The sequence below is a fragment of the Pongo abelii genome, chromosome 14 (genome assembly GCF_028885655.2).
Source record: "Pongo abelii isolate AG06213 chromosome 14, NHGRI_mPonAbe1-v2.0_pri, whole genome shotgun sequence".
NCBI lineage: Eukaryota > Metazoa > Chordata > Mammalia > Primates > Hominidae > Pongo > Pongo abelii.
The window spans coordinates 56,976,982-56,992,994 of record NC_071999.2 but is presented as its reverse complement, the minus strand read 5'-3'; the positions used below and the strand labels follow the sequence as shown (position 1 = coordinate 56,992,994).

Below are 16,013 nucleotides of genomic sequence, written 5' to 3'. Positions count from 1 at the left end.
TGTGCGGCGTGGCGCACACGGCTCCCGCCCCCTTGGGCGGGACAGCAGTGGGGGTTGGGCTGAGGAGGGCGTGGCCTGTGATTGACAGCCGTCGCTCCCTCCCTCGGCCACCTCCCCCACTAGAAGCCCCCGCCTGGGCGCCTGCGCCCCCGTCCCCGGCCCAAAGCCCGCCGCCCGTTGGAGGCCATTGGCTGGCCTTTGCGCACCGCGGGTCGATTTTCCAGGTGCGGAGTTCACTCTCGCCGCGGTTGCTGCGTTTGGGACCCGCGGCGCCCGGCAGCCAGGCGCAGAGTCCGAGGAGGGGGCAGCGCAGAGCGGATCCGACGCGGCGCCGCCGGGCACCTTCCCCGCAGGCGGTGGGTGAGCCCTGGGAGCTGAGTCTGCGGCCCGGCTTTGCGCCGCTCACCTGCCCTCCCGCTCCCGCACACGCGTGAGATCCCAGTACAGTGTCGGAGCGCACCAGCGCGAGGTGGCCGAGACCGCGGAGGACGGGCCTCTGCCCTGCGGCGCCGGCACGGCAGAGGACACTGTGGCACCGGCGGGGCAGGCAGTTCCAGGGCGGGCACTCCCAGCCACTTGGGGAGTGGGCGAGGGTCCGAGGCCAACTCTCCTCTCACGCGCTCATCCCCGTGCCCCCAGGTCGGGAGGACGGCGGCGCGCAACTTTGAATCATCCGTGTGGCGAGGGCTGCGGCTTCCCTGGTCCCAAATGAAGGGGCGGTTCCCGGACCCCACTTTGCTTTAGAGCCGAGCCGCGCCGATGCCCTCGCGCTCTGCGCCTCCTCTCCCGGGACTTTAACACCACGTTCTCCTCCACCGACCAGGTGACCTTTTGCTCTGAGCCGGATCAGAGAAGAATTCGGTGTCCCCGCGGGACGATGCCTGAGCAGAAGAGACAGATCACAGCCAGAGAAGGGGCCAGTCGGAAAGTGAGTTTTGTTCACCCGCGCCCGCGCAGCGTGCTCACTCCCACCAGGAGGATTTTCCTCCCCGCGTTCGGCGCTTACTCGCCCCCAGGGGGTGCTCAGGGAAGGCCGAGCCAGACCCCCAGCTCCAGGGACATCTTGGCGTGGGAGAAAAGGACCCTTTAGAAAAAGTGTGCCGTCAACTGATGTTTGGGAACAATGGAAAACCCCGCACCTCAAAATTCATCTTTAGGCTTTTAAGGGGTCTGATGCTGGAGAGGTAAAGTGAGCGTCGAGTTGCTGTGCTAGAGCCCTAACGGCTCAAAACGATGAAGTTAGTTACCTGGAGAAGTTACTCAGAGCCTGGTGCTTGGACCAGATATGGTATATCGAGGTCCTGGAACTTTTATAACTGTTTTAAATTCATTTTAATTGTACAAGTAATACATTAAGACAGTCTTTTAAAAATGCAAACAGCACAGAAATATTTTGCAGAAAAGCAGATCTATTTTTCAGTCTTTTTCTATTCACGTACATATGTCTTCATTCGGCAAATATTTATTGAGAACTTACTATGTTTCAGGCACACAGTGTTGAAGAGTTGATACAGTGGTTAACAAGACATGTATCTATATGTAATATGCACACATTCAGAGAAATCTTTAGGTTTCGTTTGAGGTGTTAAAATTTTTGTTTTACCTAAATGAGATCGCTGTATGTGTATTCTTTTTTCAGTTTAACGATATATCTTAGAGATTGTTTCACTAACTGTCCAATTCAGTGCAACCTCTGCACAGTTTGGACGCATCATAGTTTATTCGTGGTTTCCTAGTGGTGGACGTTCTGTTTGCTACTTTTTTTCTCTGTCTCTTGCAAGTGAACATCTTTGTACATGATTTTTAATGCTGACACTATTTCTTTAGGATAGATACTTAGGCCTGGATTGCTGGACAGAACAGTAGGCTGTTTCTTTTCCACAGATTTCTGAAACTAATTCACTGACGTTGCTGGGTGCCCTTTAGTAGTGAATTCATCTAGGCTCCGGTGATACAGAAATGAAAACTAATGGATTAGTGGACAGACAGAGAGAGGCTGGTTAGTAGGTGGTTTGTACGGTATGATGACTATGCATTTGATAGGAGTATGAAGAAATGTTGGGAGGGGTGGCTTGTACAGAGGAGATTTCAACTTCCTACAATGTCCCCACCTAGACAAAAAAATCCTTATCCTTCCAAATCAAGCTCAAGACCTGCCACCTCCTTGAAACGTTCTGTAACTGCTCCTGCCCATGTTGACCTGTCTTCTGGAATCCTCTGATAATAGCGTTGACCAACGTTATTGAGCTTACTGTGTGCTGAGCATTGTGTTAGGCACTCATATCCCTCTATGTGCACTCTCGCGTTTAATCCTCACAAAAACCCTTTGATGTAGGTATTATATCTTGTTATCAACATTTATTCAACAAATTTTTTTTTTGTGTACTATGTGCTCAAACACATAATACTCAAAGTTTTAGACACTGGGGATTTAGGTAGGACCAAGACCTTGCCCTCATGGATTTACATCCTAGTTGGAGATAGGAAAAAAAAGGGATAAACAAATATATAGCATAGGAGTTAAGGGAAAACTTCTCCTGTGCCCCGTGAAGCGTCACTGAAAAATCAGCTGACAAATGGCAGATTAATAGGAGAGAAGGCATACACATTTACTGACGTGCCGTGAGAGTCTTACAAAATACGATCTCAAAGGAAGGCAAGGTGGTTGCCACATTTATACTATCTTGAGGTTACAGAAAGTGTGGGGGCTCTAAGCTTGGCCAAAAACAGGTTATGGTTGTAAATCAGGTTATAGGAGGGAGAGAAGAGGAGACCTGGCTAGCAAAGGTGGTCTTATGTAGATGAAACCTCACAGGTAGCAGCCCTCGGGGAGAAGAAATGTTTCAGACCTTGAAGGTGCCAAACTCAGCGAATCTCACCCAGATCCAGACAAGGAAGGGCCCTCTGAGAAAAACTGGCTGCATCAATGGAGATTCTGTACAGATGCTCATCTCCCTCACAGTAGGACTACTTTTGTCTGTAGGCCCTCTGAACGGCCATCTCAAAATATTTCCAATAAGTCTGTTTTGAGGTGAAATGTTTTGGTTTCCTTCAATAGCTTTATTTCAGGTACTAGTAAGTACTATGAAGAAAATAAAGCAGTTTGGGTCCAGGAGTTCAAGACCAGCCTGGGCAGCATATCAAGACATCATTTATACAAAAAAAAAAAAAAAAATTAGCTGGGCATAGTGGTGTGTGCCTGTCGAACCAGCTACTCGCGAGGCTGAGGCAGGAGAATGGCTTGAGCCCAGGAGTTTGAGGCTGCAGTGAGCTGTGATCCCACCACTGCACTTCAGCCTGAGTGATAAAGCAAGATCCTGTCCCAAAAAAAAGAAAAGAAAAGAAAGCAGAATAAGAGAATAAGATAGGGATTGACATGGGTGGAGAGGAAGATGCTGTTTTAAGTAGGTGGTCGGGGAATGATTACTCTGGGAAGGTAGGATTTGAGTAGAGAACTGAATGATTCAGATTTCAGAGAAGTATCCTAGGTTGAGAAACCATAAAGTGTGAGAGTCCTAAGGCAGTCATGTGATAAGAAGAAATATATACTTGGTCTTGTCCCAAGTTCCTGACATAGAGCTTCTCAAACCATTGTAATTTCCTGAGGGATGGTGATAAGAGTATCTTTTGTTATTCATAACAAATCTCTTTGACCCCTACCTGAGTTTCTGTTAATGAGAGGGCTCTTGACAGGCCCCTAGATAGCTTCAGGATGGAGGCTGATTGCCAGAAGAACCAACCACGTGATTAGGGGATTCGAATGTTCAGCCCGGTGCTCCAACCTCTGGAGATTGTGCCAATCACCAATGGACAATGATCTAATCAGTGATGCCTGCAGAATAGAGCTTTCTTTAAATTTTTATTTATTTAGTTTTTTGAGATGTAGTCTCACTCTGTTGCCAGGCTGGAGTGCAGTGGCGGGATCTCGGCTCACTGCAACCTATGCTCCCCGGGCTCAAGTGATTCTCCGGCCTCAGCCTCCTGAGTAGCTGGGATTACAGGCGCATGCCACCACACCCAGCTAATTTTTGTATTTTAGTGGAGATGGGGTTTCACCATGTTGGCCAGGGTGGTCTCTATCTCTCGACCTTGTGATCCACCCGCCTCGGCCTCCCAAAGTGTTGGAATTACAGGTGTGAGGCCACTGCGCCTGGCCTTTTTTTTTAACCAACGCAGTGGATCACAAATAGAGCTTTCTTAAAAACCCTAAATGATGGGTTTTGGAGAGCTTCCTGTTGGTGAACACATCAAGGTGCTGGGAAGGTGGTGCCTGGAGAGGACATGGAAGCTCCTGGAAACCTCCATTCCCATATTTTACCCATCTTTTCCATGTGGTGGTTTGTTAGCTGTATTTTTTATAATAAACTGGTGATAGTAAATAAAGTGCTTTCCTAAGTTTTGCGAGCTGCTCTAGCAAATTACCCAACCTAAGGAGGCGGTTGTAGGAACCTCCTGACTTCACAGTCGGTCAGGAGTACAGACCCAGTGACTGGCATGTGAAGTGTGGGCATTCTTGTGGTCTTGTGGGCCTGAGCCCTTACCTGTGGGGTCTGTGCTAACTCCAGATGGTTGGTGTCGGAATTGAATTGAATCGTAGGGCACCCAGTTAGTGTCTGGAGAGTGAGCATTGGTTGGTGTGAAGAAAAACCCCACACATTTGGTGTCAGAAGCGTCATGAGTGGAAACAGTACAGAAGACATGATGTTAGAGTTTGGGGAACAATAAGAAAGCCAGAGTGGCTGGGGCAGAGAGAAGGAGTGGGAGTGATAGAACAGGAGGTCAGAGTTCATCATTGCTTTACAGATGGGGAAACTGAGCCAGACACAAGTTAAGTAACTTGCCCGATGTACCTTGCTAATAAGAGGCAGATATAGGATTGAGTCCTAGCCAGGCTTGCCTGACTTTCTCAGTGATTTTTTTATTGTCAAAACTTACTTGACACTTGGTCGTACCACCTGGTATGATTATTTAATGAATATAGCTTTTATTTGCAACTGTGTGCTTCTTGAAATGGAAACCGGGTTTCTACCGTTTAAAAAACTATTTCCCACAGCGCATGTAGGTGCACCACAGTTGTTCTTGAATGAATGGATTCTCGACATGATTTCTCCACATTGTTTTCTCTTCAGAGGTCTCTCTGTGGGGCAGCAGTGACCTGGTCATTCAGCCTTCAGTCCATAAACATTATGGAGCACTTTCTGTTTGCCTGGTATTGGGCCAAGCAGGGGGATGCATAGATGAAGAGAGGTCAGCCCCTGTGCTGGATGCATGCTGGGACAGAGCTGTCTACATGGTACAGCACCCACAGAAGGGGCACAAAAATTCCTTCAGTGGGAGGTGGTGCTCGAGTGGGTCTTTCAGGAAGAGCAGGCATTGACTGGGCACACAGGAGCATGGAGAGAAGGGCATTGAAGGCAGAGACCAGCATGTATAAAGGTCCAGAGGACTGGAAATGGAAAGAGGCATTTAGAGGACTGTGAGGGGCGTGGCAAGGCTGGAAGAGTGGAAGGCTGGAAGGTCTGTGGAAGACCCTGTTTATCAGGCTAGGAGTTTGGACTTTACCCTACAGGAAAACAGCATAAGTCACTCCTGCAAGGCAGAGGGTGAGCTGGGCAGGGAGCTGCGGGAGACTAGCTAGAGACTGTTGGAAATGATCGTCCCTATCCAGACCAAAGGTGGCTGAAAAGCCTGAAAAAGAACGGTAAGTTGGGTCTTCTACCCTTATTCTTTATGAAATTGTCTTCTTGGTAGAGAAACTAGGCTGTCCAAACTCAACTGTCCTGAGTATTAGAGGCCAGTGGTCGTTTTAGCAGCAACAGAGTGCAGTTGGTACCTACGGAGCAGGGTAATAAACTAAGCAAGTGACAGAGATGGATTTTAAGTGCTTCTTTACCTGACACACATTTTCTTCTCAATGGGAGGGGTGGAGATGGCCCAGTAACATGAACGCTGCTCACTGATGCCGTAGCATAGATATCGAGGAAGTATCCGTGTTCAGCGCTGAGAGCCCCGAACAGAGATTTACCCACGAATTTATTAACAGCAAGCCAGTCATTAGCATTGTTTCTATAGGTATTCATTAACTAAAAGTATCCCTTATGGGAAACGAAGGGATGGGCCGAAATAAAGGGGTGGGTCTGGCTAGTTATCTGCAGCAGGAACATGCCCTTAAGGCACAGATCACTCATGCTGTTTGTGGTTTAAGAACGCCTTTAAGCAGTTTTCTGCCCTGGGCGGGCCAGGTGTTCCTTGCCTTCATTCCAGTAAACCCACAGCCTTCCAGCGTGGGCGTCATGGCCATCATGAACATGTCACAGTGCTGCAGAGATTTTGTTTATGGTCAGTTTTGGGGCCAGTTTATGGCCAGATTTTGGGGGGCCTGTTCCCAACAGAGGCACAAAGGGACTAAGATAGAAATTGGTACCAAGAGGTGGAGTGTTGGTATAACGGATCCATGAAAATGGGGAGTTGGCTTTGGAACTGGGTAAAGGGTAGAGGCTGGAAGAGTTTGGAGGTACATGCTGGAAAAAGCCTAGATAGTTATGAACTAAGCATTAAGGATTATTTTGGTGAGGGCTCAGAAGAACAGAGCTGTAGACAGAACCTGAATCCTCTTAGAGATTACTTAAGTGGTCATGATCAGAATGTTGGTGGAAGTATGGACAGCAAAGGTCATTTTGATGAGGTCTTAGACAGAAATGAGGAATATTTTATTGGGAACTAGAGAAAAGCCCATTCTGTTTTTATTTATAAAATGGCAGAGAACGTGGGTCAGTTGTGTCTGTGCCCTAATGCTTTGTGGAGGATAGATGATGAACTAGATGAAGAGTGATGAACTAGGATATTTGGTGGAAGAAATCTCTAAGCAGAGTGTGCAGGGTGCTGCATAGCTTCTCTTGATTGCTTATAAGAAAATGCAAGAAGAAAACAAATTAAAGACAGAAATTATAATCAAAAGGGAAGCAGAACTTAGAAAGATTTGGAAAATTTTCAGCCTGGCTAGCTCATAAAGAATAAAAAGGCTGCTGGGAAGAATGACCTTAAAGGGATTTGGGAGGTCTTTGGGACTGCTCCTCGTGTCACAGGCCCAGAGTGCCTGGACCATGAGGGCAGGAGGGAGAGGACCATACCCTGCCAGCAGGGCTATGGGTCTAGTTGCCCAGGGCCACCTCGAGCCTCTGCTTCCTGCATTCTGCAGTGCTCCTTGGCCACCCCAGCTGTGGCTCAGGTGTGGCTTGGGCTGCTGCTCTGGAAGGTGCAGGCTATAAACCTTGGTGTCCATGTGGTGTTAACTGCAGCTGAGCAGAGTTCAAGAGCTGTGGAGTATGGCTACTTCCATCTAGATTTCCGAGGATGTCTTGGAGAACCCGGGGCCCAGGCAGAAAACGTCTATGAGGAAGAGCCACCACAGAGTGCCCCCACTAGGGCAGTACCATCAGAGTCATGAATTGGGCAGTTCCAGACTACACGGTTCAGGGATCCATCTAGGGGGAATGAAGGAAAGACTTTATAAGTGTTCAGGGAAGCAAAACAAAGAGAATAATTGATTGGTTAAAGTAGAAAGGCCTAGTTATAAGCTGTCATGAGATTGGAGAAAAAAAATAAAAATAAGGAATAAAAAAGACCCTAGTTAGAGTTTAGTTGGTGGTTCCTGATTGATGAAGTCTCTAGTTAGAGATAGTTAATGGATTCTGATTGGTTAAGCTTAAGCTTTGTTTTACTGTTTATATTGAGTTGGGTTTGGTTTGCTTACATAGGAACCTGAAGTGTTGGAGTCATCTCAGCCTAATTGCTTCCTGATTAATGATTTTTTAACACAAGTTAGGCTGCAACTCCATCTTCCTGATACCTCATGGCCTAAGAGAGCTGTTGGTGCTGCAGCTGTGTATTTCAAGTTGCACATAGCTGAAATAAGGGAAAGGCAAGGATAATCCCTCTCTCTCTCTCTCTCTCTCTCTGTTTTTTTTTTTTTTTTTTTTTTTGCGACAGAGTCTTGCTCTGTCAGCCAGGCTGGAGTGCAGTGGCATGATTTTGGCTCACTGCAACCTCCCTCTGCCGGGCTCAAGCAACTCTCCTGCCTCAGCCTCCCGAGTAGCTGGGTTTACAGGCATGTGCCACCATGCCCGGCTAATTTTTGAATTTTTTTTTAGTAGAGACGGGGTTTCACCATGTTGGCCAGGCTGGTCTTGAACTCCTGACCTCAGGTAATCCGCCCCCCTTGGCCTCCCAAAGTGCTGGGATTACAGGCGTGAGCCACCGCTCCCGGCCAGTCCTGCTCTTTTAAGGAGCCTGCTTAGGAGCCCTGATAAACAACTTTGCCTTATATTCCATTGGCTAGAACTTTGGCCAGTTTTCAACATCTTAAAATGGGAAGATTTTACTATGTAAAACTCCAGCTATCCACCTTCTCTTGGAAGCTCTGGTGACACCAGGCCTTTTGACAACAGTTGGCTGGAGCTGAGGAACAGCTGCCTCCTCCAGGTGGGGCATGAACTCCTCCTGTGGCCGCAAGCCCCACGTAGCCTGTTCTGCTCTTTTAAGTCAGTGCCTACTTGTGACAGTACAGGCAAACCTTTGCTTTATTGCCCTTTTGCAGATGTTGTATTTTTTTTTTTTTTTTTTTACCAGTTGAAGGTTTGTGGCAACCCTGCACTGAGCAAGTCTACTGATGCCATTTGTGTAACAGCATATACTCACTTCATGCCACATTTTGGTAATTCTCACAATATTTCATATTTTTCATTATTATTATATCTGTTATGGTGATCTGTGATCAGTGCTCTTTGATGCTACTGTTATAATCATCTTGGGGCCTGTGTAAGATGGCAAAGTTAATCTGGAAATGTGTACATTCTGACTGCTGCACTGACTCCAGCAGTTCCTGTCTGTCTCTCCCTCCCTCTCAGGTCTCCCTATTTCCTAAGACACAACAATATTAAAATTAGGCCAATTAATAACCCTACAATGGATTCTAAGTGTTCAAGTGAAAGAGTCCACTCCCTTTAAATCAAAAGCTAGAAATGATTAAGCTTAGTGAGGAAGGCTTGTCAAAAGCTGAGATAGGCTGAAACCTAGGCCTCTGGTGCCAGTTAGCAAAGTTGTTAATGCAAAGGTAAAGTCCTTGAAGGAAAGTAAGTACTACTCTAGTGAACACATAAATGATAAGAAAGCGAAACAGCCTTACTGCTGATATGGAGAAAGTTTTAGTGATTTGAACATAAGATCAAACCAGACACAACATTCTCTTAAGCCAAAGCCTAGTCCAGAGCAAGGTCCTCAGCATTGAAGCAAGGCCTTCCACTAGCAGAAAGACCATGACTTACTGACAGCTCAGATGATTGTTAGCATTTTTTTGCCATAACATTGTAAAATTAAGGTATATATTTTTTTAGGCATAATGCTATTGCACACTTAATAGACTATAGTGTAAACATAACTTTTATATGCACAAGGAAACCAAAACCTTTGTGTTACTCACGTTATTAGGATATTTGCTTTATTGTGATGATCTAGAACCAAACCCGTGGGACCTCTGAGAGATGCCTGTATTTGAGCTTAGATCCCTGGCTTGAAGGGATAGATGAATGAGTAAGTGAGGGAGGAGGGAGCCAGCTTTTGCATGAGGCTCGCTCCCTCCCTCCCTCCCTTCCTTCCTTCCTTCCTTCCCCCTCCTCTCCCCTCCCTTCTGCGCTCTCCCCTCCCCTCCCCTCCTGTCCCTTCCCAATCCCCCCCTCCCCTTCCCCATCCCCTCCTCTCCCCTCCCCTCCCCTTCCCCATCCCCTACCCTCCCCTTCCCCATCCCCTCCCCTACCCTCCCCTTCCCCATCCCCTCCCCTCCCCTCCCCAACCCCTCCCCTCCCCTCCCCTCCCCCATCCCCTCCCCTCCCCCATCCCCTCCCCTCCCCTTCCCTCCCCCATCCCCTCCCCTCCCCTCCCCTTCCCCATCCCCTCCCCTCCCGCATCCCCTCCCCTCCCCCATCCCCTCCCCTCCCCTCCCCTTCCCCATCCCCTCCCCTCCCCTCCCCCATCCCCTCCCATCCCCTCCCCTTCCCTTCCCTCTCCTCCCCTCCCCTCCCCTCCCCTCCTCTTCCCTCCCCTCCCTTCCCTGCCCTTCTTGTTTCACAGGTGCTCTGTTGCCCAGGTTGGAATGCAGTGGCAGGCTCACTGCAGCCTGGATCTCCTCAGGCTCAGGTGATCCTATCACCTCAACTTCTCAAGTAGTTGGGACTGCAAGCATGTGCCACCATGCCCAGATAATTAAAATTTTTTTTTTTTTTTTGGTAGAGACAGGGTTTCACCATGTTGCCCAAGCTGGTCTTAAACTCCTGGGCTCAAGTGATCCTCCCATTTCAGCCTCTCAAAGTGCTAGGACTACAGGTGTTAGCCCCCACGTCTGGCCCTGAATGTTGAGTATTGTCTGAAAGTTTAGCAGTCTTTTTACAGCAAGCACATTTGTAAGTTGTTTTTGCTTGGCGTTCTTTGTCATTCATTCAACAAATATTTATTGGGAAATTCTTTAAGTGTCAAGCACTGTTTTAGACCTTGGAATAATGCAGTGACTGAACAAAATAGACGTGAAGAGGCTGTGTGTTGTGGTTCAGACCTGTAATCCCAGCACTTTGGGAGGCCAAAGTAGGCAGATTGCTTGAGCTCAGGAGTTCGAGGCCAGCCTGGATAACATAGTGAAACCCCTGTCTCTACTAAATAAATAAATAAATAAATAAATAAGCAAGCTGGGCATGGTGGCACGCACCTGTAGCCCCAGGTACTTGGGATGCTGAGATGGGAGGATCACTTGAGCCAGGGAGGCGGAGGCTGCAGTGAGCCAAGATCATGCCACTGCACTCCAGCTTGGGTGACAGAGTGAAACCCTGTCTTTAAAAAAAAAAAAATGTGAAGGATTCCTGCACTTGTGAAACTTACATCCTAACTGGGGAGATAGTTGTTAAAAAGAGTAAGTAAAAGATGTATTATTGCATTTGGTGGTGATTGAGAATTCTCGAGAAAAATAAGACAGGGAAAGATGATAGGGAATTGGGAGTGTATGAAATTTAGATAGGGTCATTTGGGGGAAATCACTGAGAAGTTGACGTTTGAGCAAAGATCTCAGGGAGGTGAGGAAGTGAGCCCTTTGGATATGGGATGTTGGAGGGAGGTTTTTCTAAGCTAGCAGAAAGTTCCGGAGGCAGGTGTATGCCTTGCTTACCTAAGGAACAGCAAGATCAGAATGATAGTTTCAGAATGAGTAAGGGGCCAGGAGTGTGAGGATAAGTTGGAAGGTAATGGGAGGGCTGCAACTGTATAGTCTTACAGGTCATCATTGTAAGGATTTTAGGTTTTATTAAGCACATGGGAACCCCCTGGAGGCATTTTAGAGGAATGACATCTTGTGACTTCCTCTTAAAGGCATTCTGACTTTTGTGTTGAGAATAGACTTCAGGGGCTAAGAGCAGAAGCTAGGAGGTCACTTAGGAGATTCTAAGCAATAGTGCAGGTGAGATGAGCTGGTGGCTTGGACCAGGGTTCTTGTGGATGTGTTGAAGTCACTGGATGCTGGATGCATTTTGATGGTGGAACTAACAGGATTTGCTAAACATTTACATGTGGGTTTGAAAGAAGAAGATGATTCTTTTTTACTTTTTGATTTTAAATTCATTTTAATTATTGTTTTTGAGACAGAATCTCACACTGTCACCCAGGGTAGAGTGAAGTGGTCCAATCACAGATCGCTGCAACCTCCGCCTCCTGGGCTCAAGTGATCCTCCCACCTCAGCCTTCTGAGTAGCTGGGACTACAAGTGTGCACCACCATGCCCAGCTAATTTTTTATTTTTTGAAGAGATGGTGTCTCACTATGTTGCCCAAGCTGGTCTGAAACATCTGGGCTCAAGCGGTCCTCCTACCTTGGCCTTCCAAAGTGCTGGGATTACAGGCATGAGCCCCTGTGCCTGGATGAGATTATTCTTACCAAAGAGGAATCCAGGATTTTTTCCTGGGCAAGTGGAAGGAGGGAGTTTTATTTACTAAGGTGGGGAAGACTGTGGGAGCAGCAGGGAAGGGCAGAATATTGAGAGCTCTGTTGTAGACAAGTTTGCGATGCATATGAAACACCGAGGAGATGGTGTTGAGGCATTTGGGTCTGTAAGTGTAGAGTTGGGAATTGTAGGCTATAGGTGGTGATATAGTCTGAATGTTAATGTGCCTGCCAAATTCATATGTTGGAACCTAACCCCCAAGGTGGTGGTATTAGGAGATGAGTACTTTAGGAGGTGATTTGGCCATGAGGGCTCTGCCTTCTCGAATGGGATTAGTGTCCTTATAAAAGAGGCTTGAGGGAGCCACTTTGCTCTTCTGCCATTTGAGGATGCAGTAGCAAGACACCATCTATGAAGCAAAGAACAGCCTTCACCGGACACCGAATCTGCTGGCTCCTTGATCTGGGACTTCCCAGGCTCCTGAACTGTGAGCAATAAATTTTTGTTGTTTATGAATTACCCAGTCTAAGGTATTTTGTGATAGCAGCCTGAGTGAGCTAAGAAAGGTATACTTCTCCTGGCCTGGATGAGTGCACAAGGAATGAGTAGAGATGGAAAAGAGGTCCAAGGGCTGAGATGGGGGCCACTGCAGACTTGGAGGCTCTGGCGAAAGACTCTGAGTAGGAGCTGTTGGTGGGAAGGATAGGAGGAAAATCAGGAGGGTGGGACAACTTGGAGGCTGAGCTTGGAGACAAGGTCTGGTCACCTTGGGCAGTGTGAGTGTCACTGGCTGAGAGTAAGGATGGGGGTGGGCACTGGGGACCTGAGGAGTTGGAGAGAGGATAGGACCACTGTCTCGGAGAGCGAAGGGTGAGCGGACTAGGGGGTAGTTGGACTGCCAGGTGGCAGCACGGGTCCTCCCTCAGTTAGTGGTGCTGAATCAGAGTGCGGCCAGCCAGCCTGGATGTGCATTCTGTCTCATTCTTATTGAGCTGCTAGAGGACAGGCGTGAAGCCAAGTGGAAATGAGAGTAAAGCAGTGTTGGAGTTTTGCAGGTAGATGCCAGAGGATGAGGGCAGCCAGTGAAGTCGAAGGTGCATGGAATGAACTGTGAAATGGAAACATTGGCTTTTACTTTTCGATAATCCCATTGTTTCTCTTTTTGGCCATCCCATCTCTTCATAATTTAGAACTATTGTAATCGTTTTTCACTCAAGACTGTTCAGCCAAGTGCAGTTTATTTAAGAGCACTCCTTCAGTGAGCTCACTTAGGTATGTGTTTGTTTGTGCCTGTCTCCTGTTAATAAGCTGATATGAAAGTCCTGCTGAGCTAGTTGTTTCAGTCTTGGAGATCAGCAGCGGTATGGGGAGGAGAAGCCAAGCCTCTGTTAAAGCCCACCAGTCCTTCCCTCCCCTGCTCCCAGCACCTAGTGTTTGAGGAATTCAGACTTGAATACTGCTCTTTACTACTGTTCTTCTCTCCTAACTTGCCAGTAAACTTCCAAGGGCAGTATGTCTTGCGCTCCTCTCCTGGTCTTCTCTTGTGCATACACTTAAATACTTGGCTCTCAGGCTGTGAATAATCTGCATTGGTTAACACTCCCCTCTGTTCTGAAGGCTGGGCTGCTAGAGCCCTCACTGTTGGTGGCTGTGCTGTTTGCAGTGCTCATGTTCTCTTCTTGGGAACCCAGCATATGCAGCTTTAATGTCAGGCTCTGCCCTCCTGTCCTGTCACAGGATCCAGGACTCCTCTCCCCATCTTGGGAGGGCTGGCCTGGGGATTTCGTCTGGGAAGCCCTGCCCAGTGTGAGCCTCTAGCTGGACTGAGCAGGTAATGTTTGTGAGTGTTGAAATATTTTAACCAGATGTCCCTCCTCCAAAGAGCCCTTTGTCCTGGAGGTTCATGGAAACATGAGCTGCCCATCTGCCTTTGGGCCCAGGCTTCTCAGGTTGCAACAAGATTGTTTAGGACACCAAAGAGATATTTATTTTTATACAGGAAAGATCCACAGACTGGGAAGGTGAATAGGAGGTAAAGAAGATGAATTTTCTTCTGGAAAATGGCTTGTGAAATTTGTACATGTGGAAGACAGAATAATCTAGTGCAAGGAAACCCTTGAAGACCTAGGAGGAATATGTGAGGGACCGACAGAGTTTGCCCTTGCGTTGTGGTAAGGGGGACAAAAGGTACCATGAAATTCTAGGTAGAAAGCACATTTTGAGCAGTATATAATTCAACTCAGTTATTTAAATATGGTTAAATATACTTATTCAAATGTAAATATGTAAATATTTAACTGCTTAAATATACTTATTTAATGTCTGATATTGTTCATCACCATGTTAGGTCTGTGGGCAGCTAAGATATGAGATCCTTGTGTTCCAGGATCTGACCATGTTTCCCAAAGTGAGCACATGCCCATAGGCATCAGTAACAAGTGTGGACTGAGCTGACTGCAGCCTCGGTGGACAGAGAAGACTTGTCCTCCAGCAGTGTTACAGGCTGACCACCTGCTGGCACCCTGATGTTGACATTAGTGATGCTGGAATTCAGATAAGGGAGAGAGCCACTGACAGGATTCCACAGAGAGGCAGGACTTGAAGGATAAGAAGGATTAGATGGTGCCGGGAAGGGGAGGAGCAGGGAAGCCAGGGTCAGGTGTGAGGAAAGGGGAAGGTGCTAGAAAGAGGAGTTTGGACTTAATGCTGTAGCCTAGGAAGGTGGCCCATGCCTTGGCTGTTCCACAGGTCCCTTAGGTTCTATGGGAGCAAAGGAGAAGCCACTGTGTTTACCCCAGACTTGCCTTCTTCCCACCCTCCCTGCTCATCTTGGTGTACTCATCACCATGTGCTCAATCTGCGAAACTGGAAACGGCATTGTCATCCTCAGGCCCCCACTTTTTGTCACCTGCTGTGATCCAGCAGTCACTGAGTTGGGAGGCCTCCTTGTTTGTTTAATTGTATTCTACTGTTAAATTTCCTGCCCCTTGTAATCCCTCCTCTCCTGGGTCTTCATTCTTGTTTCTGCCCAAACTGTTTCCAGATCACAAATAATGATTCTGTGAGTTCTCTGCTCAGAAACTCCTGGTGATTCTACACCACCCACAGGACAAAGTCTAGACTCTGCCCTTTCTAACCTGGCCCCAGCCCCTTTTTCTGGCTGTCTTCTGGGTCTGAGCCACCATTTAGAAATGGTTTGAATGGTGAAGTATTGCAATTTCATGGAGCTAACAGGATAGATTATTTAAAAGCATGTGGGACATACGATCCCATATTTAAAAGCATGTGGGACATACGATCCCAACATACTTTCCTTATTAGCTATTCATAGGCACAGCACAGAAGAAGCATTTATGTTTATAATGATCTCATGTCACCAAGGAAAAGTTAAAATATGTTCAATAACTTGCTTTAAAAGGCAGCAGAAAAATAGATGTCACCTTTGGGGAAGATTTTCACCCAGAATAACAAAATTTTTTAAAAAATCTAATGCTTAAAGAGATAAGCTTCAGTTAGCCGGAAAATCTACTTCTGATGCCCCATAAGCAAAATGTCAGGTGGTCAGCAGGACATGTGGAGCTCCCGATAGATCCTATCAGGAAGGGAGAGATGTAGATAAGCAAGACCTGAAGAATCACTAGAAAGCAATCACAGATGCACCTGATGTATTTACCTAGGCTCCCATAGAGGCAGCTGCACAGCCCCACAGTGCTGGCCTCTGGCAGGGAGGCTAGGGTTGGGGCCCAAGGCCGTTAGCATCAAGTATACCTTTCCTTTGATGAAAATGGGTTTGAATGATATTTCTTGGAAATTGAGGCAGGTTCTTTGTTTTTTGGCTGAGCACTTAGAAGATAAGAAACAAACCCAGACACATTTTGGAGGAGTTGATTGCTCAGCGTGTGCTTTAGAAGTGATAGCAACCGCCACGAGTGTAGTAAGAAGCAGCAGGATAAAGCAGACACGAAGGGGCTTCGGTGCGTGGACCAGCCTTGGGGTTGCCTTTCCTCAAAGAGAACAGATCTGTCAGTCAGGAGTTCTT

General features: G+C 47.3%; 1 protein-coding gene across 4 annotated transcripts in view; it reads left to right on the top strand.

Moving 5' to 3' along the window:
- The first annotated feature begins 84 nt into the window (after window positions 1-84).
- The window catches only part of ATP7B (ATPase copper transporting beta), an 80,730-nt gene continuing 64,801 nt past the window's right edge, over window positions 85-16,013 (top strand). For 2 of the 4 annotated variants that reach the window (XM_054529060.2, XM_054529059.2), the window contains exons 1-2: window positions 85-224; window positions 824-928. In XM_054529060.2, coding sequence (XP_054385035.2) covers window positions 878-928 — 51 coding nt within the window. In that variant the 5' untranslated portion in view covers window positions 85-224; window positions 824-877. The other 2 variants (XM_024231078.3, XM_054529058.2) reach the window with 1 other exon arrangement.